Source organism: Spermophilus citellus (assembly GCF_964194105.1).
Source record: "Spermophilus citellus genome assembly, chromosome: 17".
NCBI classification, from domain to species: Eukaryota; Metazoa; Chordata; class Mammalia; order Rodentia; family Sciuridae; genus Spermophilus; species Spermophilus citellus.
In genome coordinates, this window is record NC_138199.1 from 25,457,395 (window position 1) to 25,482,396 (window position 25,002).

The 25,002-nt window shown below is 39.0% G+C and overlaps 1 protein-coding gene across 5 annotated transcripts in view; it reads left to right on the plus strand.

Annotated features, from left to right (window-relative positions):
• ANKFY1 (ankyrin repeat and FYVE domain containing 1) overlaps positions 1–25,002 on the plus strand; it is an 84,885-nt gene that overhangs the window by 46,505 nt on the left and 13,378 nt on the right. For 4 of the 5 annotated variants that reach the window (XM_081272887.1, XM_081272886.1, XM_081272884.1 and 1 more), the window contains 13 exons: positions 811–976; positions 6,224–6,428; positions 8,173–8,241; positions 8,675–8,874; positions 11,006–11,103; positions 15,478–15,706; positions 16,637–16,735; positions 16,978–17,131; positions 18,779–18,950; positions 19,712–19,830; positions 20,296–20,452; positions 22,823–23,023; positions 24,809–24,985. In XM_081272887.1, coding sequence (XP_081129013.1) covers positions 811–976; positions 6,224–6,428; positions 8,173–8,241; positions 8,675–8,874; positions 11,006–11,103; positions 15,478–15,706; positions 16,637–16,735; positions 16,978–17,131; positions 18,779–18,950; positions 19,712–19,830; positions 20,296–20,452; positions 22,823–23,023; positions 24,809–24,985 — 2,046 coding nt within the window. The remainder of the gene's footprint in view (positions 1–810; positions 977–6,223; positions 6,429–8,172; positions 8,242–8,674; positions 8,875–11,005; positions 11,104–15,477; positions 15,707–16,636; positions 16,736–16,977; positions 17,132–18,778; positions 18,951–19,711; positions 19,831–20,295; positions 20,453–22,822; positions 23,024–24,808; positions 24,986–25,002) is intronic. The other variant, XM_081272885.1, reaches the window with a different exon arrangement.

Here is a 25,002-nt window from a genome sequence, read left to right on the forward strand (position 1 = left end):
CCACACATACTTTCTTGTTGGCTGTTCGCTGTTGGCTATTCCCAGAGAAGGGTGCTACCACATTTCTTAATTTGTGGCTCCTGTCTCCATCTTTTAAGCCAGCAGTGGCAGATCATGTCCTTCTAATGTTGCATTTCTCTGACCAACTCCTCTGCTTCCCTCTTTTACTTTTAAGAACTCATGTGATTAGAAAGATTGGGCCTTCCTGGATAGCCCAGGATACTCTCCTCATCACAAGGCCTTTAACCTTAATCACATTTGCAGAGGGCTTTTTGCCATGTAAGGTGTATGTTCACAGAGTTCTGGGATTAGACATAGAAATCTTTGGGGAACTGTTATTCTGCCTACCACTGCCTGCCACGCTACCTTAATAAAAATCAGTGGCTTTTGACAGATGGGAATGAAACATTTTATCTTGGGTGTTCAGTGTGTGAAGAAACATTAAACTGCTGGGAAGAATAAGCCATAGCCTTTCATGAAAATGATAGCTCTTTTCTGTGAAGTTCTCTGAACTCTGCCATTGGCACTTGTACCCTAATGAACTGTCTGCTTTTCTGCCACGGTCCTTCATTGTCCTTGTTACTGTTTATGTCTGTTCTGTAATCTTTTTAGTTCTCTGCTCTCTGTAAGCATGTGCCTTGAGGAGGCCTGGTAGATGTTTATGAATGAATTGAATTTGGAAGTAAGCCGTGTCATAGCACCAAAATTTAACATTGGTCTAAGAGATGATATTTAGGGATCTAGGTGGGAGAAGTTAAAATATATTAAATTATGCCATCTGAGTGCTGATTTACAAACTTTTCTGTGCAGCTCCCTGGGAAGCTGAATGAAGTGGATCATAATGGAGATCTTGCATTAGATCTAGCCCTTTCACGACGACTAGAGAGTATTGCTACCACGCTGGTTAGTCATAAAGCTGATGTGGACATGGTAGACAAGAATGGCTGGAGCTTGTTACATAAAGGAATCCAAAGAGGTAAGGTGAAATCTATTTGATATTTTTCTTTGCAGGCAGTTTTCTTTTTATTCATATGGTTTTTGAAGACTCCCTGACTCAGTTCCAAAAATTCCCAAGGCATCTTGAGTCTGTATTTGCAGGCTACAAGACTTAGAATTTGATTTGAGTAAGAGGAGGGATTGAAGAACTGTTACCCGGGCCTTGTTAGTTTGGCTGTTCATAGGACTGACAGGGCCTGAGGGAGGGAGGTTAGAAAGGTGGCTTTTGAGAAGTACCTTTTACTTGATACATTTACTTGTTCAACATTATCACATTCTCCAGAAATTATGATACAAAGTCTTTCTTTTGTATCCTAGCATGAACATAAGAAAAATACCAAAACCAGGAAAACTTAAAAACTTTTTTTTCTTTTTGTACTAGGGATTGAACTCTGGGGCACTCAACCACTGAGCCATATCCCCAGCCCTATTTTGTATTTTATTTAGAGACAGGGTCTCACTGTTCAGTGCCTTGCCATTGCTGAAGTTGGCTTTGAACTCATGATCCTCCTGTCTCAGCCTCTGGAGCCTAAAAACTTAATTTTGGGGAGTCAGTGTTTTATCTTTCACAGACTTTCACATAGCAAAATGATTAAGATTTGTTTTGTTCTAGCAATGTTATTTTGAGTATATTATCAATAGTGAGATAATATGGAAATGGTAAGATTACAATCAGAACATTTTTTTTGAATATTTATTTTTTAGTTGTAGGTGGATACAATATCTTTATTGTATTTTTATGTGGTGGTGAGGATCGAACCCAGTGCCTCACACAAACTAGGCGAGCGCTCTACCTCTGAGCCCCAGCCCACAATCAGAACATTTTAACCTTATTTTTTCCCCTAGTACTGGTTATCAAAGCCAGGGCCTCTTGCTTGCTTGTCAAGTGCTCCACCACTGCCCCTGTCCTGAATTAACTTTTTTTTGGTACTGGGGATTGAACCCAGAGATGCTTAACACTGAACACTTCTCTAGCCCTTTTTTGTATTTTTTTAGAGACAGGGTCTCACTAAGTTAATTAGGGTCTTGCTAAGTTGCTGAAGCTGGCCTCAAACTTGTGATCCTCCTACCTTAGGCTCCTGAATTAACTTTTTTAAGTGGGAAAATAGGACTTATTTTTTTTTAACATATCCTTATTAATTAATTAATATGTTCCAAGTGGATGCTGCCCAACTTTACTTGGCTGTGGTCATTTTTGACAGAGAATCTATGGAGAGATGAAAGCTTTTTAAAATGTCAAAAGATACCAGATACTGTAGTGCATGCTTGTAATCCCCAGTGACTCAGGAGGCTGAGGTGGGAGGATTGAAAGTTTGAGGTAGCCTCAGCAATTTAGCAAGGCCCCAAGCAACTCATCAGGACCCTTTCTCAAAATAAAGAATAAAAAGGGTTGGGATGTGGTTCAGTGGTTAAGCACCCCTGGGTTCAATCCTCCATACAAAAAAAAAAAAAAGTCAGAAGCTTTAATTTTGTAGAGTGATAGTTGGCTTGACAGAAGAACTTTGCTGTGGCTACTTTTTTGTTGTTTCCCTATGGACAGCAAAGACAGGATATACTGATTTCACCAGTGTGTGTTGTGTGTGTTGCTGTGGATTTAACCCATAAACCTTGTGCATGCTGGGCAAGTGCTCTACTTCTGAGCTACATCCTAGCCCTTTTTTATTTTTATTTTGAGACAGGGCCTAATTAAGTTTCCTAGGCTTGTGATCGTCCTGCCTCAGCCTCCTGAGTCACTGGGATTACAGGCGTGTGCCACTGTGCTTGGCTTCACCACATCTTACTCATGTGCATTTTAGCTTTCTCTTCATGCATTATGAAAATATTGTCCCTGCTGTGTTTTTGCCATGTTGCTCCTTGTTGGTGGAATATATGTTGCTTTGTGAGCAAAGATTTTAAAATAAATATCCTCCTAAGCCATGTATTAGAGTGTTGAGCTTGTTGGCTGGTAGAGAGGGAAATTTTGCTATTTATTGGGTAGGGAAATCCTTAGAGTGAGTCAGTTTTAAAAGCAGATGCATTTTCCCTAAGCATCACTGTGCACTATGCAGAGCCATTGGGTGCTTGGCTCTGGGTATGTGTTGAGTGGAAAAAGTTTTCACCACATAGGGAATTGCTCTTTCCCATACTGTTTAGTATGTGAGATGTTTATTTTGGAAACAAATATACTTGTTGCTTAAAAAAAATCTGAAAATTATATTCCTTTCCTCTCAAGGAGTTTAATCATATGTTTGATGGAAAAACATCTATGAGTTATTCAATATTTTGGTGATTGCTTAGTTACATGAACTGCCAAGAATTGTTTTTAGATGTTTGATGCTTGTTTTCAGATGATTTAATCTTCCATTCTGAATTTATGAATTGTCTGCAAATTTGTGGATATAATAAACTAGATTGTTGTTTTTAAGTGTGGCATGGTGTGGTGGGCAGATTACTGACTTTGGACCTTGGATATACCAGGGTTTGAATTCTGTCTCATCTGTTTATGCTGTGGACAGACATTTGACCATACTGAGTTTTCTTTTCCTCATTTGCAAATTGGAAATCATTTCTGCTTTATTGTGTTGTTGGGAACATGAGAGACAGTGTTAAGTAGTGCACTTAGCACAGTGACTACTACTTGACTGGTAGGATCAACATGGTGGCTTTTACATTGCCATAACCAGATTCAATTTCTGTAGGAATTTTTTTTACTTGACCTTGATATCAGTCTTTTGACCTGCCTAAATGATTAAATTGACTAATAGACTTTTAAGTTAGCTGTTAAACCTTCTTTAAATTTATTATAAGAGGAACAAAGGGTGGTCTTTAATATGTGACATCTAAGTCTAGTTCTGGACACATGTTATAAACAAAATAGTCATCATCCTACTAACTAGGTGTACTAGTCTGTTAGAAGAATGCAACAGGCAATGTCTTCAGGTGAGTTCACAGGAGGCACATGTATGACCCCTGGTAGCCATCTCCTTTGATTAGCCTGATCTAGGCAAGGAGATGAATTGTTGCTTTCTTTAAAAAAATCTAGTTCCTCTGCTACTTTTTAAACTGCAATAGCCAATATCAATCAATGGATTTCTTAAATAGGGATCCCCTGTTCATTTTTTTGTAGTAAATTTGAAAACAGTGGCACCAACTGGGACAGTATGAAATATGGTTTTATTAATTGAATAATAAAAGTTACTGGCTGTTTCCTGAATAATTGTATATGGATTGTTAAAAACTTAACTTTTTTGTTAGGAATTTTTTTTTTGAGGGGGGGGAGGAGTTACTAGGAACTCAGGGGCACTCGACCATTGAGCCATACCCCCAGTCCTATTTTGTATTTTATTTTGAGACAGGGTCTCACTGAGTTGCTTAGCGCCTCTCTGTTGCTAAGGCTGGATTTGAACTCGTGATCCTCCTGCCACAGCCTTCCAGACCACTGGCATTATAGGTGTGTGCCACCATGCCTGTTCCAGGGTCTGTGTTTTATAAATCAGTAGTGGATATGAAAACACATAAAGTAGGTATCTCCTTTCCTTTTAGGAGCTAATTGGTGCCACCTGGAGGGCACTGAGAGAAACAGTTGCTCCCACCTAACTAGGAGGAATGCCTAAAAACACTTGCTACTAGGTTTTCTATTCATTAATTCTTTGTTATTCTTGCCTTATTTTCTTTTTTCTTTTTTTTTTAAATTTTAATATTTATTTATTTTTTCTTAGTTCTCGGCGGACACAACATCTTTGTTGGTATGTGGTGCTGAGGATCGAACCCAGGCCGCACGCACGCCAGGCGAGCGCGCTACCGCTTGAGCCACATCCCCAGCCCCTTGCCTTATTTTCTTAAGAAACAAATTTGACATATAGCCAATATTTTTTGTCTTTAAATTATAAAAGGAGTTAAATCCAAGGAAGATTGAACTTTAATCTTAAAATATAAGTAATTATATGATCTTTGTCATCCTCCAAGTGAACTTGACAAGTATACTTTACCTGGTTTTTTAACAAGTAATTTTAATATTTAATTGCCACTTGTCAAATTGCTTAGTTGTGAATTCAGACATGTATTTGTGTAACCAATCTAGAGTCATCTTTCCTTTATTGGTATCTGACAAAAGTATTTTCACAGTTGTATTCTTTTTGGGGTGTGGGTACTAGGGATTGAACCCAGCAGTGCTTTACCACACAGTCACATCATTTGCCCTTTTTAATTTTAAGACAGAGTCTCACTAAGTTGATTAGGGTCTTGCTAAGTTGCTAAGGGCTGAGGCTGGCCTCAAACTTGCAGTCCTTTTGCCCCAGCCTCCCAAGCCACTGGATTACAAGTGTACATTATTGTACCTGGCCACAATTGTATACTATTAATATCTTTAGGTAAATTTAATTCTTGGCTTCTTGTCAATATATTAAGGTAAGTTTTTTCCCCTCCATACAAAAGTGTTAAGGCAAAGGAAAGAATTTTCATTTTTTACAACCAGTTAATTTACCATGTGAAAGTTTTATAAATAATAATTTATGCAGATTCTCTGTTCAAATATTCAGTAGTAAACTTCTTGGTAAGACTGTTTTGTTTGCATGAAATGAGAACTAAAAGAAAAGACTTCTTTTAAAAATATTTTTTTAAACTTTTTTTTTTTTTTTTTTTTAGTTGCTGATAGATCTTCATTTTATTTATTTATATATGGTGCTGAGAATTGAACCCAGTGCCTCACACATGCCTGGCAAGTGCACTACTGCTGAACCACAGCCCCAGCCCCAAGAAAAGACTTTTTATAGTAATAAATCAGACATGGATTTACTCTGAACAGGAATCTGTGTGCAAGTACAGCAGATTGGAGCTGAGTACTACTTAGGTTTAGATTGTGGTCAGTCAACAAAGTAGAGAGAGAGAAATTGTGCTGGGGAGGAATCTCAGAAGCCCTTTTTGAGAAATGACCAGAAGAAGCCTTTGAAAATTAGAAGCTTGGTTTTCTTAGATAATGAAGGGGATATTATGGTGAGGAGGCAGAACAGATGATCACAAGTAATAAAAAATTGGACCGAGAGGCCTATTGAATTAAGGTATATAATTCCATAGTCTTGATGATGAGTTTCCACTTAGAGGTATCTCAAGAGATTTCTTCAGACTTACCTACTTGTTCTTCTTTTTTGTCTGCAGTTATAGATTGCTGCCTTTTGAGGAAACATTGACCAGAATAGCTCACCCTGAATGTTGACATATGTTACTTTGTCTTCTCTTATTTCTTTTCAAGGAGATCTCTTTGCTTCTACTTTCCTTATTAAGAATGGGGCCCTTGTTAATGCTGCTACATTGGGTGCCCAAGAGACACCATTGCACCTTGTGGCATTGTACAGTTCAAAGAAACATTCAACAGATGTGATGTCTGAGATGGCACAGATTGCAGAGGCCCTCCTACAGGCTGGTGCCAATCCCAACATGCAGGACAGCAAGGGCAGGTAAGTTGGGAAACTGAGAGATGATAACCTTAGCACAAATCCAAGAAGGGTATTTTATGGTTCTCTATAATTGGCAAACATGGTATTTGGCATTATTGAATATGATGTTTATTGAAATCATAAATGTTTATTTGTTCTGCAAATGAATGTCATGACTAAGACCAGAGAGAGGCATTTGTGGAAAACATTTCCATCCTGATTAACAGAAGTCTTTGAATTTCTCAGCAATTTTTGTCATCTTCATGATAGAAGGAACTAGACTGGTTATCTAGTCACCTCTTCCAAGGGGAGCTTCTTTAGCATTTCTTAGAGTTGCTTGGATAGTTGGAAGAAGAGCACACTAATTCAAGGCAATCTTTTATTTCTGTGAGGTCTAATTGTTAGCAAGTCCCTATTTTAAACCCAATTCTGCCTTATAAAGAGACAACTCTTTATCTGCACAGCTTGCTGTCTTCTGCTGCAGCATAGCCCTTCATGTATTTGCCAGTACTTGTGTTCCCTTTGGCTTTTACTAGGACTTAGTGAAGGATTCCTTGTGGTTCAGAATCTCAGAAAGGGCCACTTTTGGGACAGCAGTGTGGGAGGCTCTAAAGGTCGATAATAAAGCCACCTACATCACAAGCCACAGGTGGGACCTACCTATCATCGTAGCAGCTCAGTATTTTATTTTTATTTTTTACCTTTGAAAACCCTCAGAAGAAATAAGAAAAGATTTCAGTGAAGTGTCATTGTCAAAATAGGAAAATGGGTTAGGATAGGTGAAGTACTTTAAAGTATAATAGATCTCAATGAAATCTTAATATCATGTGATAATTATCTTATTCCCTCCCAAAATTGCATCCTTTATGCCCCTTGTAGATTTTTTCCCCCATCTAACTGCAATGAACTTTGGTAATCTTTTCATCTCCAGGTAGATGCCAGTGTTGGGTGCCCTTTCTGCAGTGGCAATCTCCTTTAGGTCACTTCAGTGCTAAATAAAAGCACTGAGGAGGGATCAGATGCCACTTTAATCAGTTTTTTTGGGAGGATGGGGGGATACTGGAAATGGAACTCAGGGCCACTCAACCACTGAGCCACATCCCCAGCCCTATTTTGTATTTTATTTAGAGACAGGATCTCACAACTGAGTTGCTTAGCACCTTGCTTTTGCTGAGGCTGGCTTTGAACTCGAGATCCTCCTACCTTAGCCTCCCAAGCTGCTGGGATTACAGGCATGTGCCACCATGCCTGGCTTTAAGCAGTTCTTTTATTTTTTTTCTCAATATTTTTTAGTTGTAGGTGGACACAATACCTTTATTTATTTATCTTTATGAGGATCGAACCCAGTACCTCACCTGTGCTAGGCGAGTGTTCTACCACTGAGCCCCAGCCCCTTCCTTAATCAGTTCTCATCTGTTACTACTCCAGTGTTTAACAGAAGATTATGGAGAAGGAAGAAAAGTTTTTTCTCCCCCCAGAATTGGTAGAGAATAAGTAAGGGAAAATAAGCAGACTTATGATAGAAATTGCTGAAGTAGTCAGTATTAAATTAGAGAATATTTGATATCTTTTTCTTTAATTGCTTTTGTAATTTTTTGGTCAAAAAAGTTCACTTTCATATTTTGATTATTGGTCATGATTTTGGAAAACTGTTGCAGAAACAGAATTTCTTGTGAATGATTATTCTGCCTAGGAGTCTAGCCACTTCTTCTATGAGTAGTCCTAAATTAGGACTGTCTTAAATTGACCTCTTTTTATCCTGCAGGACTCCTTTACACCTGTCCATCACCGCCAGGAATGAATATGTGTTCAATCAGCTGCTGCAGTGTAAACAGTACGTAGGGCGACATGGAGAAATGAAAAAGCAGTTGTGAGGGTGGGATTGTGAGTGAAAAATTCTTTTAAAATGTCTTTTAGTGTTAAGATTTTTTTTTTTTTTTTAAACTGGGGATTGAACTCAACCACTGAGCAACATCCCCATCCCTTTTTCATTTTTTGTTTTGAGACAGGGTCTTACTAAGTTACTTAGGGTCTTGCTAAGTTACTGAGGTTAGTCTCGAATTTGTAATCCTCCTGCCTCAGCCTCCTGAGCCACTGGGATTTACAGGCATGTACCATTACACCCAGCAGTATTATAAATCTTAATAAGTAAAAGGAAAAATAAAATTTTATTATTCAAAAAGTATACAAAGACTAATAAGACTGTTGGCAGTACAGAGCGTCTGAAGATTATACTTATCTTTCTTCACATTGCTTCCTTATTTCAGGTTAGATTTAGAGCTAAAAGACCATGAAGGCAGCACAGCTTTGTGGCTGGCAGTACAGTACATCACTGTATCTTCGGATGCATCTGTAAACCCCTTTGAAGACCTCCCTGTGGTAAATGGGACTTCATTTGATGAAAACAGCTTTGCAGCCAGACTCATTCAGCGTGGCAGCAACACTGATGCACCTGATACCATGACAGGTACAGAATAGTAGGTCCCTGAAAGTTGATGCTGAAGTTAGGGGCTCTGTGGAATATCTTGTTTTTAACAAAATGGCCTACTATTAGGAAAATTATTTTATACTTAATTTAAAATAAAAGTGCAGGTTGTAATTTTTTTTCTTATACTTCAAACAGTTTAGACAAATATCAAATTAATCTTTCAAACTGAAATACTTTGTTTATTATTTCTGGTACTGGGATTGAACCCAGGGTTGTTCTACCACTGAATTATACTCCCACCCTTTTTTAATTGTATTTTGAGGCAAGGTCTAGGTTGCCCAGGATGGCACTGAACTTGTGATCCTCCTGCCTTCACCTCCTGAGTAGGTAGGATTACTGACGTGCACCACTGAATGCAGCAAAAGTGGCTGGTTTCTTATATTTGCATATATATTCAATCTTTTGAGATGTTGTTTTGATTAAAGTATATGAAGATAATACATCTTTCACACAGATATGTAGTGAAAGGATTTGTATTTTAAATATCCATGAAATTCAGTATTTTGTTATGTTGAAATCCATGTCTCATTTGTCTTCTGAATGCATCTTTTTCATTGGGAAAAATTGGTTCCTAAACAGCTGAAATTACAGGCATTTGCTACCATGTCCAGCTGTTTTTAAGACTGCCCCCGCCCCCAACTGATGTTTAAGGTTCTTTTAGAACAAGATTTTATAAGAGTTTGACATATTTGAAAATAATGTATACTTTTTAAATTGTAGGATGCAGGATTCTCTGTGTGAGTCACAGCAAAGTTGTTCATTATTCTATTGAAATCTTACACATACTTATTAACTTTAGGACTGCTTGGTCTATCGGTTTTATTGCTTTCTTTTCTTTTCTCTTTTTCTTTTGTGGCTCTGGGCATTTAACCCAGATCTCACACTTGCTAAGCAAGTGCTCTGCCACTGAGCTACACCCCAGCCCCTGATCTGTCACTTACTGAGAGGTATATTATGTTTTTTTTTTTTTTTTTTTGCTAGTTCTGTCAGTTTTACATTGTATATTTTTGGGTCTTAGTTGTTAAATACATACAAGCTCAATATTATGATCTTTCCTATTGATTTATTCCATTTTTTATTTTACATGGAATAACCTTAGTCCATTGGTTTTCAATAGTACAGTAATATTTAGTAGTCACAAGTTATCTTTGTTCTAACTGTAAGACTTAGATAGGAATGACAACAAAAGTAAAAATGTGAATCTTCATTTAAGAGTTTAGATTAAGATGATTATCAACTAGAGGTGGAATCACTTTCTCTTAAGGGAAAAGGAAAACTGCTTTGTCTCATTTTTTAACCTTATTTTTAGTCCTGGTTAATTTGGGGGGAGGGTTTCTAATAGCATACTTATAGAATGGGAGATTTTATGTTCATTTTTAGGAACAGATTTTAAAAGAGTAGAAACACTATTCTGGGTCTAAAATCATTTTGAGAATTTTTTTTTCATCTCATTAAGATTTTACTTGGAAAAGGGTGGCAATGCTAATTAAATTATTTCTAAGTCAAGAATAGGCATAGCTAAGGCCCTGGGAATAAGACTGAAGTGTTTAAGGGGCATTTTCTAGCAGAACTTCAGTATGCATTGTTTTTGAAATAGTCATCTAGTCCAGTGCTTTTTACCAGGGACAGTTCCACCCTCTCACCACCTTGCTCCAGGATATTGGGCAATATCTAGACACATTTTTGGTTGTCACATCAAATTCAGGGGTCCTACCTTATATCTCTAATGCGTAGAAGCTAATGATACGGATACACTTTTGTATTACATGTAGGGAAGGCTCTAGAACAAAGAATTATCCTATCCAAAACGTTAGTAGCACCACTGTTGAAAAACCTTGCTAATCCAACCCCCTTGAAGAGACATAACTTGGCTCTGGTCCTAAGCAGTGGCTAGTGGGAAACCCGGGAAGAACAGATGTTCCAGCCCAAAGTCTTCCCCGTGTCTGTGTCCCCATACAGACAATGTCTATAAGGACTTAAATGATACCTAGTATATAGTGTAGATTGGTCAGTAGTATGATAATGGTAGAGAAAGCAGGGTTTTATGCAATGTGGAATTTGACCTCATTTCTATGCAAATAGAAGAATGAATATACCCATTTTCTTCTAGGAAATTGTTTACTGCAGCGGGCAGCTGGAGCAGGAAATGAGGCAGCAGCACTTTTCCTGGCGACCAATGGTGCCCATGTCAACCACAAAAACAAGTGGGTAAGTGTGACAAGGCAGGGAAAATGGTTTTGGTCTGTGAAAGAAACAATAGTGATAAATGTGTAGGAAAAATGAAACAAGATTCTTTATGCCCGTTGTAGTGGCGCATACCTGTAATCCCAGTGGATGGAGGGGTGCTGATACAGGAGAATCTTACGTTCAAAACCAGCCTCTGCAACAGTGAGGCACTAAGCAACTCAGTGAGACCCTGTTTCTAAATAAAAAAATACAACTAGGGCTAGTATGTGGTTCAGTAGTTGGAGTGTTGCTACATTTAATCCTCAGTACCAAAAAAACAAAAAAGTATTATTCAATTTTTGTGAAAATTATATATGCAGATTTTTAAAAAAGGTAAAACAGATTATTTTATATATTCTTAAATATTGTCTGTTTGGTTCATTCAGCAACCATTTAAGTATTTGTTGTGTGTATCAGGCCCTGAATTAGATACTGTGGACTTTATTTTCTAATACAAAGTAGCAAACATGCACACACAAACCTACTGTAATAGGATCTTGATCTTGTAACACTTTGCATTTGCCAGGGTTCTTCTATGTGATTGTTGATTTAGTCCCAAGCTAATAAGGTAAACTGTATAGTAATTCCCCTTATCTGTAATTTCACTTTCAGCAGTTTCAGTTACCTATGGTCAACCATGGCCTGGAAATAGTAAGTGGAAAATTCCAGAAGTAAACAATTCATAAGTTTTAAATTGTGCACCATTCTGAATAGCATAATGAAATCTTGGCACTGTCTTACTCCATCATGCCTAGAGTGTGAATCATCCGTTTACCCAGTATATCCATGCTGTATATGCTACTGATCCATTAGTCACTTAGTAGCTGTGTAAGTTATATCAGCTGTCCTAGTATCATAGTGCTTGTGTTCTAACAGCCCTTATGTATATGTTCAAGTAACCTAATGGGGTGTCACAATGCCTAAATCATTTATCTTACTTCATCTCATTACATAGGCATTATATCATCTATATTATCACACAAAAGATGATAAAGAACAAAAGATATTTTGAGAAAGACCATATTTGCATAACTATATAGTATATTGTTATAATTGTCTTATTTTATTATTAGTTACTATTTCCTTTTGTGCCTAATTTTTAAGTTAAACTTTATCCTAAATACATATGTATAAGAAAAAACCTAGTATATGTAAGGTTTGTTACTATTTGTGGTTTTAAGCGTCTTCTGAGAGTAGTTATAAAACATATCCCCTATGGACAAGGGTGCCTACAAAACAGAGTTGTGGTTAAAAGTGTGACTTTTGGGGTTGAACATTACTAAGTTTATCAGCTTTTCCATTTCTTAGTCTTAAGCAAGTTACTTAAACATTCTGAGCTTCAGTTTCCTAATTTATAAAATGGAATTAATCCTGATGTGGGGATGATAAAAATAAATGATATAGCATATATTACATAATATCTGGAATGTTCAATCCTAAATGTAGTTGTTTTACTTTATTATTTTCAGACTGAGAGGAATGTGCTTACCTTTTACATCTCCTTTGTAAGATTTTTCAGGTTATTACCCCTTTAAATTCTTAAAAATGTACCTAGAAGCAGCATGTATTATTAGGATTGCAGAAACATTTTTCATATCTATACATCCCTTAATTCATGGTGAAGGACCTTGAGGTTTTGAGGGGTTAAGTGACTCATAAATATTGGAGCCAGTATTAAGACCCAGATACTAAGAAATATAGTCATCCTCTTTTGACAGCATTGGACAAAGCAGTAAGCAATAAAGCATGGTATCCGAGACATTCCAACGTATCTTGGGAGCACAGGGGCAAGGACAGTGTTGTCCTTTCCTCCATTAAATCTCATATGTCTACACACATGGCCTACACTTCAATTGAAATCATTGAATGTACTTATACTCACTGGAAGCTGGTTTCTTTTGTTTTGTTTTTCCAGTGCTAGGGATCAAACCCATGGCACTGTACCTGCTAGACAAGTACTCTACCCCTGAGCTCTGTCCTCTGTTTTTGAGGTCTGCCTCTCATCCCTCTCACCCTTTCAGAAACTTTGCTTCTACCATTGTATGGCTCTGTCTCTAATTGGCTGTCTCTCTTCTATTATTAATTTTTCTTACTGTTCATTCTGATAGTAGAGAGATATGCTGTATCTTCTAACTTTAAAACAAATCCTCCCAGGAGACCATATTGTCTACCAGCTCTTGATCTCCTTCATAGCAAAACTAGGTGAAACCTAAGATGTTCAGATATAGGGGAGACCTGATGTGAAAGTAAGAGAGAGTCACAATAGAGAAAGCCCTGGCGTGCTGATTTAAAAGCATTTGGGCTTTATGTGGAGGAGATCCCAAAGGGGTTTTGGGCAGAAAAACAGTATGATCATTTTAGAGTTGAGAGAGCTGCCTGGGATGGCTACCATGGTGAGTGTGCCATTGATTCCAGGCCTGAGACAGGTAGGAATCATCTACAATGACTTGTCCTCTTATTGGGTTTAGATCCAAAGTGATACGTTTCAGAGAAATTGCAGAATTGTAGTCACCAGGCCATGCCTTCTTACAGCTCCCAGAAGCAAGGATGAGAGAGGTATTAAAACTGTCTTGGGGGCTCTGGTTGTAGCTCAGTAGTGGAGCACTTGCCTCGCAAGTGTGAGGCACTGGGTTCGATCCTCAGCACCATATAAAAATAAAATAAATAAAGGTATTGTGTTCACCTACAACTAAAAATAATTTTTAAAAAATTGTCTTGGTATACCCTTGAAAAGAAAGAAGGTGCTGGTTAGGAGGAGGGACTGGCATGGAGGGAGTACATTCTACTGCAGTTGTTGAATTCTTTCTAAGCATTTAGTCAGGGATAGCTAGAGGGCAGTGGGAAAACTGGATGTAAAAACAAGGCTGGAGACCTGGGTTTGTAGATACTGGTAGAAGCCTTGGGAGTAGGAATGCACACCTGGTAAGAATATTTAGGAAGAACGGCTGGACTGGAGGTAGTTTAAGGAGGAAGATAGACTGGTGGCTCTCAGCACAATTGTAATGAAGTTCTGTAGTGTGGGAGGTGCATGTGGGTCAAGGAGTGAGAGTGCTTAATTTTCCTTATCTTCCACAGATAAAGTAGAGGTCTGACAGATAAAGTCTTAAGCTGGAAAGTCAAGAGGTAGCAATAACAAAACATTAGTTAGAACCATGGGGATTATAAATGCCCAAATGAAAGAGTTAAAAGTGATTTCCTATGGGAAGGAGAATTTTGAGAGAAAAAGGGGATAGGATCTTACTATTTTTCACAAAAAGTCTCTTTCCATGATGATAACTGTGATAAGAGCAAGGTACAGAGCAATACGTTCGTTTTATTTCTGTTAGTTTGGGTTCAAAAAACTCTACTAAGTATATGCCTATATACATACACAAACATATACACACACACTCATCTACATTTGCCCATTTTTCCTTATGAATATTCTGCCACTGGAGAGAAATGTGAAACTAGTAATAATAGTTCCATTAGAAGATACTTGGGTGTTGGGTACTGGTGTGAGAAGAGACATCTATTTACTGTGTTAAAAAATGGATGAAGAAGGTCTTGATCAGAGTTCAGGTGGTATTGATATGAACAGGTTAAAGAAGCAGGGTGTAATGGGGAGTTAAAGACAATGATGTCAAACTGTTAATACAGCTTATGAGACTCTTCTGTTTTCTACAGTGTTTATTTTGGTGACATTTGGTGATAGTTTGCTAATGTAGTTTTATAGCAAGCATATATTATTTTTATGCTTAAAAATTATTATGGAAATAAAGTGAAAGATGGTTAAGGAGGTGAAGATGGTAATAGGAGATGAAGAAGATTGGAAGCCAGGGTATTTGGAAGATGATTGGGAAGACACAGGGGAAAGGGAATCAAAAAATCACAGGAGTCGCAACAGGAGGGGTGGGAGGAAAACGGAAAGGGCAGGGGATTAGCAGGAGCAGTGGAATGTGATGGATATCATTATCCAAAGTACATGTATGAAGACTCAAATTGGGTGTCAACATACTTTATATATAAACAGATATGAAAAATTGTGGTGTATATGTGTAATAAGAATTGTAATGCAGAAAAAGTATATGTATATATAAAGAGATGAAAAATTGTACTCTATATGTGTAATAAGAACTGTAATGCATTCCTCTGTCGGGTATTTAAAAAAAATAAAATCAATTAAAAAAAAAGTAGCAACAGGATAAGCCAGTGGCAGACTGGGCATGAGCCAACTCACATCTGGTGACCATATGAACCAAGGATTGTGGCTGGCATTGAGGACCAGAGTTTCAGCACTTATTCTATCTTTATCCCTTTGTGAATAGAACCCCTAGCCAGCAGGTACTCAAATTTGGGCCATTTGTTTGTGTTCAGGGAGAAACCCCATTGCACACAGCTTGCCGGCATGGCCTGGCCAACCTCACAGCAGAGCTCCTGCAGCAAGGTGCCAACCCAAACTTGCAGACAGAGGAGGCTCTGCCTTTGCCAAAGGAGGTCACATCCCTAACCAGCTCCATGGACAATGTGTATCTGCAGACGCCGCTTCACATGGCAATTGCTTATAATCATCCAGATGTGGTATCTGTCATCCTGGAGCAGAAAGGTAAGTAGGAGGGAATTCTGCCCATCAGTTTGACCTAGCAGACAGCAGTTTGGAGTAGTTAATTTACAGAGTTGATGTTTACTCTTTTGGTGATTTTTTTATAGCCAGTTTCTTACTAGAAACATCCTTTCAGGTTAGACTACATCAGTTTACAGTCTGTCTCTTGACTATCCTCTTTCCCTATGTATGTATTCAGGATGTTCACCTGGCAGGTTAAGATGTGAGAATAGGTGACTCTGCTCTCCCTTGTTCTGGGGTCATTTTCTAAGCCATTTTAGTGTAAGTCAAGCAAAGCTTTGCTTTGGCATGAACACTGGCTTTGAGAATTCTGTTGTGGTTTCCTGTGAGTTAGTCAGCACTCTGTGTCTCTGAGCCTCCCTGGAGGTGACCCATGAGAGAGGAACCAGAAAAAGGGACCAAAGAAGCCCTTTGCAGGAGACTTGCTTCCTCAAAAAGTCCTCGGTTTTTCTCTTTCCCATCTTGTAGTTTGTTTTACTCTTGCCTAGTTCTTCAAAAGTCCAGCACTTTTTAGCATTGTGCTTCTGAAAGGAAGCAAGGTCTTAGGTAGAATGTTCTTTTTTCTTGATCTTTTGAAGGAGCTGAAAGATTGTAGGAATTAAATATGAGGAAAACATTGTCAAGACATTGTTTCAACCCTCTTTCTAGTAATCATGTAATTGATGTGTGTCTCTATAGTGGAGCAAGTTTTCAAAAGAGTTAGTGTTTCAATATTTTTTAAAAATTCATTTCCCTTGTGAACTTTGATCCAAAATGTAAGATTTTAGTCTTCCACTCCCCACAAGAGAATAGCAGTGATCATATTATAGCCAGCTAGTCAGTTTGAAACTGAACTTTTATTCTTTTGAATGATTTAAATGTGATCCATGGGATAGTGAAATCAAGTATTCTTTTCCTTTTCAAATAATTTAGCCAATGCTCTTCATGCCACCAACAACTTGCAAATTATTCCAGACTTCAGCCTCAAGGATTCCCGGGACCAGAATGTGCTGGGCCTGGCATTGTGGACTGGTAAGGTGGTTCTAGAGAGTATTGATGTCTAAAGACATACGTCAGAAGAGTAGATGGATGAATGGGGTGAGGAGGAGTGAAGCTAATCATTTGGTGTTAGAGTAACCTCTGTTTGGGTTAAGCTTATGATGTCCAGTGGGAAACTAATGACTTTGAAAAGTTGAGAGGGAATGTTTATTGTAGTAAGATGAGGAAGTGGGAAAAGCTCAACATGTGTTAATCAGGATTTGTTTGTTTCCCAGGCATGCATACCATTGCAGCCCAGCTGCTGGGCTCCGGGGCTTCCATCAATGACACCATGTCAGATGGGCAAACCTTGTTGCACATGGCCATACAGCGGCAGGATAGCAAGAGTGCACTCTTTCTCCTGGAGCATCAGGCAGATATAAATGTCAGGTAGGACTCTCTGCTGTAATACTGAGATCATATTTAACTGAGATGGTGCAAATATAGCCTTGGTTGTACAAAATATTCTTATTACTTATTAAAGGAAGGGAAACAGCAGTTCTAAAAAAGTACAAATGCAAGGTTATAAACTGAATATAATTTACTGATACAAGTGGAACTGAACTTTGGTCTTTTTTTGTTTCTTTTAATATTTATTTTTTAGTTGTAGTTGGATATAATATCTTTAATTAATTAAAGATAGTAATTAAATTTATTTATTTTTATGTGGTGCTGAGGATCAAACCCAGGGCCTTGCCTGTGCTAGGTGAGTGCTCTATTGCTGAGCCACAACCCCAGCCCCCTGAACTTTGATCTTGTTGGAACCTCAGGACCAGTGCACAATATTGCACAACTATCGTTAAAAAGAACAATCTGAAAATTGTTTTGTTTTGTTTTGTACCGAGGATTAAACCCAGGGTCGCTTAACAACTGAGCCACATCCCCATCCCTTTTTATTTTTTATTTTGAGACAGGGTCTCACTGGTTGCTTAGAGCTTTTGTTCAGTTACTGAGGTTGACTTTGAACTTGCTATCCTCCTACTTCAGCCTCCTGAGTCACTGGAATTATAGGTGTGTGCCACCACACCTGGCTCAAAATCAGTTCTTAGAATTTCAGTTATGAAGACTGTCCCAACAAATAAACTACAAACAAGGCTTAAGAGAGAAAAACACAGACTTAAATTTTTAGTGTGATTGCTTTTTTCAGAGGAATTTATCTTTATCCCCAATATCAAGTGACTCTGAATGACCTGAGAGTGGGGCAAAGAACTGGTTTCTGGTTTTTCATTTTGTTTTTGGTACCCGGGATTGAACCCAGGGGTGCTTAACTATTGAGCCACATCCCCAGTTGTTTTTTATATTTTATCTAGAGACAAGGTCTTGCTAAATTATTGAGGCTATCTTTGAACTTGTGATCCTCCTTCCTCAGCCTCCCCAGCTGGTGTGTGCTACAGGGTCTTGTGCAAAGAAATTGGTGGTTGGAGTGGCATTTGTTTTATTGGCATTTTAGTAAGATGCCGTTAGACTGGGATTGTAACTTAGTGGTAGAGCATTTGCCTAACATGTATGAGACCCTGGGTTTGATTCCTAAGCACCACCACCAAAAAATAAAAGTAGTGGCTTACCTCTGTGATCCCAGTAACTCAGGAGGCTGACACAGGAAGATCTCAAGTTCAAGACCAACCTCAACAAACTTTGTGAAACCCTGTCTCAAAATAAAGAAAAAACAAAGAAAAACAAATTAAAACACAAAAAAGAAAGTGCTAGAGATGTAGCTTAATGGTAAAGCACCACTGAATCAATCCCTAGTACCAAAAAAAAAAAAAGTTGGTCAGTTATTATCAGGGTGTAATAGGGTGACATTTTCTAAACCTGTCTCTCTCTCCGTGTGTGTGTGTGTGTGTGTGTGTTTTCTAAAAAGCAATCAGAATAGGTACTACTGAGAGGTTTAATTTCTCTGAGAAAATTCTAATGACCGTGAATGAAGTATGTTTAAGGGATGTAGTGAAGTCTGGACTCTGGAGTGCCCAGGAGGGCACTCTTTTTCTTTTGACTCTAGCTACAAATATTAGTTTTGGTTTGGTGTGCATGTTCCAGCAGGACTCAGGATGGGGAGACAGCCCTTCAGCTGGCCATCAGAAATCAGCTTCCGCTCGTAGTTGATGCCATATGCACCCGAGGAGCTGACATGTCCGTTTCAGACGAGAAAGGGAACCCCCCACTGTGGCTTGCGTTGGCAAATAATTTGGAAGACATCGCATCCACTCTGGTGAGACAAGCACAACGTTAGTTTTGGCTTACAGATGGGACTATTGTGTCAGGAATGGATTTGGTTCCTACATAGTGATCACAGGAGCAAGAGATCTGCCAAGTACTAGCAGATTAAGGACGAGGACAAGCAGTTGAAAGTCACATTAAAGAAATTTTCAGTTGGTCTTGGCCAACACTTTTGTTTTTAAGCTGACTTTACCAAGAAAACCACTCAGAAGCAAAAAATTGTAGGGATTTCTTCAGTGTCTTCTATGATATTAATTTGGTATGGACTCCCCTCACTAAATTTTCAAATCTCAGGTTTGTCTTCCTATTTACAAGACCAGCCCACAAAGTGTAGGTAAACCTTGTCTTTTCTCCTTAGTTCTCTGAAGGGCCTGCAGTGTGACATGAAGGCATTTTGCACCTAGGATATATACCTATTATTATTGTGATTACCTGTTAATTACAGGTATACTATATGTGTTGCTGGGGGCTTTTGAGTACCTGTGTGAGCAGGTACCTGTGTTTTCTCTACCTTCTACCACACAGCTCTAGAGGCACTAATTAAACATGTTTATATTTCCCAGACTACAGAGCAGATTTTAACTAGTGTTTGTAAAACTAATGATTAATACAGACTAAAGTAATTATCACTTAATTATCAACCACACCTTACCTGGAAAATGAATCTAATGCTGTACATATAGCTCAGGTTTGACAATACATTTTTTACTTTTGCTTGATGATATTTATAAGAAATCTCATATTTTTCTGCAGGTCAGACATGGTTGTGATGCCACATGCTGGGGTCCAGGACCTAGCGGTTGCCTCCAAACACTTCTGCACAGAGCTATTGATGAAAACAATGAGTCCACTGCCTGCTTTCTTATTCGAAGGTCTGTGGTGCCCAAGTATCTCTTGATTGAATCTTTTTATCCAGCTTCTTGCAAACTGCCTCTTATGTTAATCTACCTCCAGTCTCAACTAATTTATAGTTAAGACTTGACTTTCATACTTCAGACTGTTAGAGAGTCAGCCAACTCTAGTTAACCAAGGGTTGGGCTTACTTGAGGAGAAGGGCCCACATGCTGGGATTTAAAACTCTAAAAGCTGAGGCAGCATATGTTTTGAGAGTTGCATATCTCTTGGGGAACTTATAAGATTCTAATGCCCATGTTGCCTCAAGACCCATTGCAAAAGAATCTGTGGCAGTTGCACCCACACCCTAATTTTTGAGGCCAGGAACAGGATAGCAGACTGGCAGTAGCAGCTTTTTGGTAGATTGGGTAAGACTGCTGCTTTCCATTCATCAGCATGCCTGTAGATGAGGTGGAAGCCTTTTGTTTCCCCCTTTCTTTCAGTGGCTGTGATGTGAATAGTCCCAGACAGCCAGGTGCTAATGGAGAAGGAGAGGAAGAAGCCAGGGATGGGCAGACTCCCTTGCATTTGGCAGCTTCCTGGGGACTGGAAGAGACTGTGCAGTGTCTTCTGGAGTTTGGTGCCAATGTAAATGCACAGGTAGGTATTTCTCCTTTCCAGGGAAATAGAGATAACTGCACAGTTAGGGAAATTACATCTTATGGAATGGGAAAGGCCCTTGCAGGTTGCCTGTAAGAGGCCTTTACTGTACCACGAAGAGGGATTTAGTATTGTTACCAGCATCCTAGGCCAGAGCCTGACTTTAGTGGTTCCAGCAGACCAGGTCCAGTCACTTGCTGAAAACATCCAGTAGAAAAGGAAATGGTGAAAAGCAGGGGAAAAAAATTAATCAGAGCTGGGCATGGTGACGCATGCCTGTAATCCAAGTGGCTCAGGAAGCAGAGTCAGGAGGATTGTTAGTTCAAAGCCAGCCTCAGCAGTTTAGAGAGGTACTAAGCAACTCAGTGAGACCCTGCCTCTAATAAAATACAAAATAGGGCTGGGGATGTGGCTCAGTGGTTGAGTGCCCCTGAGTTCAATCCTTAGTACCCTTCCCTCCAAAATTTAAATCAGTATGACCATATTGAGAAGGCTTAAGTGAGCTCCAGCATCTGAGCCCCCTTTTTTCCCTAATATTTTAACTATCTATCTATTTATTTATTTTCAGCCCTGTTTTCAGTTTGGATTTTGGTTTTTGAATATATATTTTTTAGTTGTAGATGGACAGGTGACTCTATTTTATTTATTTTTATGTGGTGTTGAGGATCGAACCAGTGCCTCACACATAGTAGGCCAGCATTCTACCACTGAGCCACAACCCCAGCCCCTGTTTTTCAGGTTGTTAATAGGAGCTGAAGGGTTTGGGCTGGGTGTGAAAGGTATGCATAATTAAGCAGTCTTGGTCCACTGTGGTCTGACTGATCATTCTTTCACTTCTGGTACTGTGAAATGGATGGAGAAGTCTTTTTTGCTTGGGGTGCTTCATAGAGACCTGTGATCTGGAAGCAGGCAATTCAGTTCCCGTGGTGTGATTGCTCCAACGGTTTCTGGAAAGTGCAGGACATGGACTAAAGATTTCTAGGTGCCATTCCAGAACTGAAAACTGGTTGCCACAATCTTGCCTCAATCTTAAAGGGGTACGAGATAGGTTAAGTAAATTTAGAGCAAATAAGTTTTGTATTACTAGCTTTTAGTTGAACACTCTTTAAATGCTTAACATTTATACATGAAGAGATGAGCATTGTGACAAAATTTAATATAGGAGACAGATAAAAATGAAAGCACAGGGGCTGGGGTTGTGGCTCAGTGCTAGAGTGCTTGCCTAGAATGTATGAAACACTGGGTTTGATTCTCAGCACTGCATCTAAGTAAATGAATAAAATAAAGGTTCATCAACAACTAAAATATATATATATATATATATATATATATATATATGTATACATATATAATACACATATAAATAAATAGATAAATAATGGCTCATCCAAAATATATATCGAAAAAGACTTCTCCATCCATTTCACAGCACCAGAACTGAGAGAATGATCAGTCAGACCACAGTGGACCAAGACTGCTTAATTACATATTTTATATATTATAAAATCAAAGCATAGATGCCAAAATTTATCTTGCTTTTATTTAGCCATTGAGCATCTGCAGGCCTAAGTAAAGAGTCACTTCTTTTAGTAGAAGCAGCCTTTCTATGTCCCTGTTTAGTATGACAGATGACTTTCTCTGATTCATATAGCCAGTCTAGTAATTATAATGTTTCCAGGTTAAGGCTTTTCTTCTCTGTGCCTTTGTCCTTATTACAGCATGAGAAATATTTTGTTTTGTTTTGCTCTGTTGTTCCATGACTCCTACTTCCCATTAGTTACAGATTTCCACAGAGAGCTGAGTATTGTGTTTAGTATAATGTTCCTTGATGCACTTCAGTATTCTGGCCTACGAAAGTTTATATCTGATACCCTATGGCTCTTTATCAGCTGCTAAGATAAGGAATATTAGTATATCTTGGAGGTGAGAATGAATGCAAATCTTGTAAAACAAATGTTTGTGCTGGGCCCAGTATTGCCACTGGATGCATGATGTAGCAGGAAGTGGCAATTAGTCATTCCTCTAATTAGTTTGGCCTCTTTGAAACCTGATTGCAAGCTGGGTGTGGTAGTGCATGCCTGTAATCCTAGTGATTTGGGTGGCTGAGGCAGGAAGATCACAAGTCAGCAACTTAGCGAGGCCCTAAGCAACTGAGGGACACCCTGTCTCAAAAAATAAAAAGGGCTGGAGATATGGCTCAATGGAAAAGCATCCCTGTGTTCAATCCTCAGTGCAATAAAACAGCTGATTGCAAACACAGGATGGTAGTGTTTATTCTTATAACTGAAATTCTATCTAAAAGTTATCTCCCTTCATAGTTTTCTTTTTATCTTTCAACTGGACATTGCAATCTGTGCTTTGTTCTCATAGGATGCAGAAGGCAGAACACCTGTCCATGTGGCCATCAGCAACCAACACAGTGTCATCATTCAGTTGTTGATTTCTCACCCTGATATCCACTTGAATGTACGAGACAGGCAAGGGTTGACCCCATTTGCCTGTGCCATGACTTACAAGAACAACAAGGCAGCTGAGGCCATTCTAAAACGAGAGTCTGGAGCAGCTGAACAGGTGAGTGACTGACACTCCCATTTTTACCAGCAGAACCTCTTACATGAAGACAAAACAAATGTCACCTACTAAACAGAGCTCTTCTATATAAAGTCATTTGTTTTGGAATTATCCTCCACTTTCTGAAAACTTGACCATTCAGATGTCCTGTGAGTGCCAGCTGAAAAGTGATATGACCATTCTGCTCTGTATGTTAGCTACATGATGATGTACTCTTAGGTGGAAGTGGGAGCTTGCTGGGTCTAGTGATAGGAATTCTGTGGCGTGTACAATCGATTTCATTCTCTGCTTTTGCTGGTGTGTTAACTGCCTTAGTGATGAATGTTTTAGAAGGACTTTTTGTATTCCTTGCACAGGATCCGTGCTAATCTCTGTATTGCTCCAATTTTAGTATATATGCTGCTGAAGCGAGCACTAAAAAAATGATTTAAATTGAATTTGAGGAGCTTGTATTTTGATGTTGAACAAATTTCTAAGTGTTTTAGAAGAGTTAAATTGTTACTCAGCATAGCTGGCCCAGTTGTCCTTGTCTTTGTGGCTCTTCATCAGCTGCTAAATCTGGATGGTGACTTGTTGACCTACAAAGAGTGGGTGGGAAATGACAGTAAACATGGATCTGAGCCGGGAGCTTGAATGGGTTTGTCAGTCAGTCTCTCTGAAATCCTAATCTCCAGCCAGCTTGGAGAATACTGCCAGGATTTACAAATAGCCATTTATGAAGGTGAGATGGAGATGTGGAACCTGAATGAAATTCAGTCCTAGTGTGGTGAAGATTATTGCTTGGTATTTCAGGCTTCTGTACATCACCTTTCTTCAGCATTTTCGTAAGTGAGACTGCATTGCTAGGTGTTAACCTCACAGTCACTCAGATAGTGTAAAATGTTCATGAGTGGAGAAAGTTGTCTCACATTTCCTTTCCATCTACTATGGAACTAGTACTGTTTGTTCAAGTCCTTTGCAGATATGTTGCTTGTTACATCAGCACGTGCTGTGGACATTTGTGTGTGAGGTAATTATGTGTGGAGCATGTGGTGTCTCACTTCCGCCTGAGCACTCATACTAATGACAGTTCATGTAACTGCAGTGTATGGTATGGTTTGATTTGAGTGAGGTGTCTGCTTTACATTAGTGGGTCAAAGTCCATGACATTATATTGGCTTCCTCTGTCATTGTGTTTCACCTATAGAAACTTGCTCCAAATTTCCAAACCCTCTGTTTGACTCTGTAGGGGTCAAGCTGGGCCTGGGGATGTGGCTCAGTAGTGGCATGCATGAGGCCCTGGGTTCAATCTGTAGCACCACACACACACTCACACATACACAAAATCAAGGGTCAAGCTGGCATTTAGTTGTGGTGTTAGGACACTGGGTGCTTGATTTAGCCAAAGCGAATAGATTCCCAGAATTGGTCTTCACCTTTGTCTCAATCTGAGCACCCCAATATTTTGGTAATTTCCTTTCTCTTTCCTTCAGTTTGTCTCTTTCTTAGCTTCCAATGCCTAGTTCCTGCTGCAGGAGGATGCTGAAACAGCTTGGATCAATGCAGTGGCTTCCTTCCCCTGACCACTTGAATGTGACCATGCACATATGGTTATGTGCACAGATGCATAAAGTGGGTCTGTTGTGGGGTGTAGGGCTGGAGGTGGCATTTAGTATTGGTTTTTTGGGAGGGAAGTTCTGAAGGACTACATCATGACGCTCCAGTTATTAGCACAGCTTGCAGAAGCTCAGGAGGCACTCTTAAAAGGGAGTCTACTAATATTTTGGTTCCTACTTATTGCCTTAGGTGGATAACAAGGGCCGGAATTTTCTTCACGTGGCAGTTCAGAACTCTGATATTGAAAGTGTCCTGTTCTTGATCAGTGTCCAGGCTAATGTGAATTCCAGAGTCCAGGATGCTTCCAAGTTGACTCCTTTGCATCTCGCTGTCCAAGCAGGCTCAGAGATTATTGTCCGCAATTTGGTAAGTGACACAGAAAT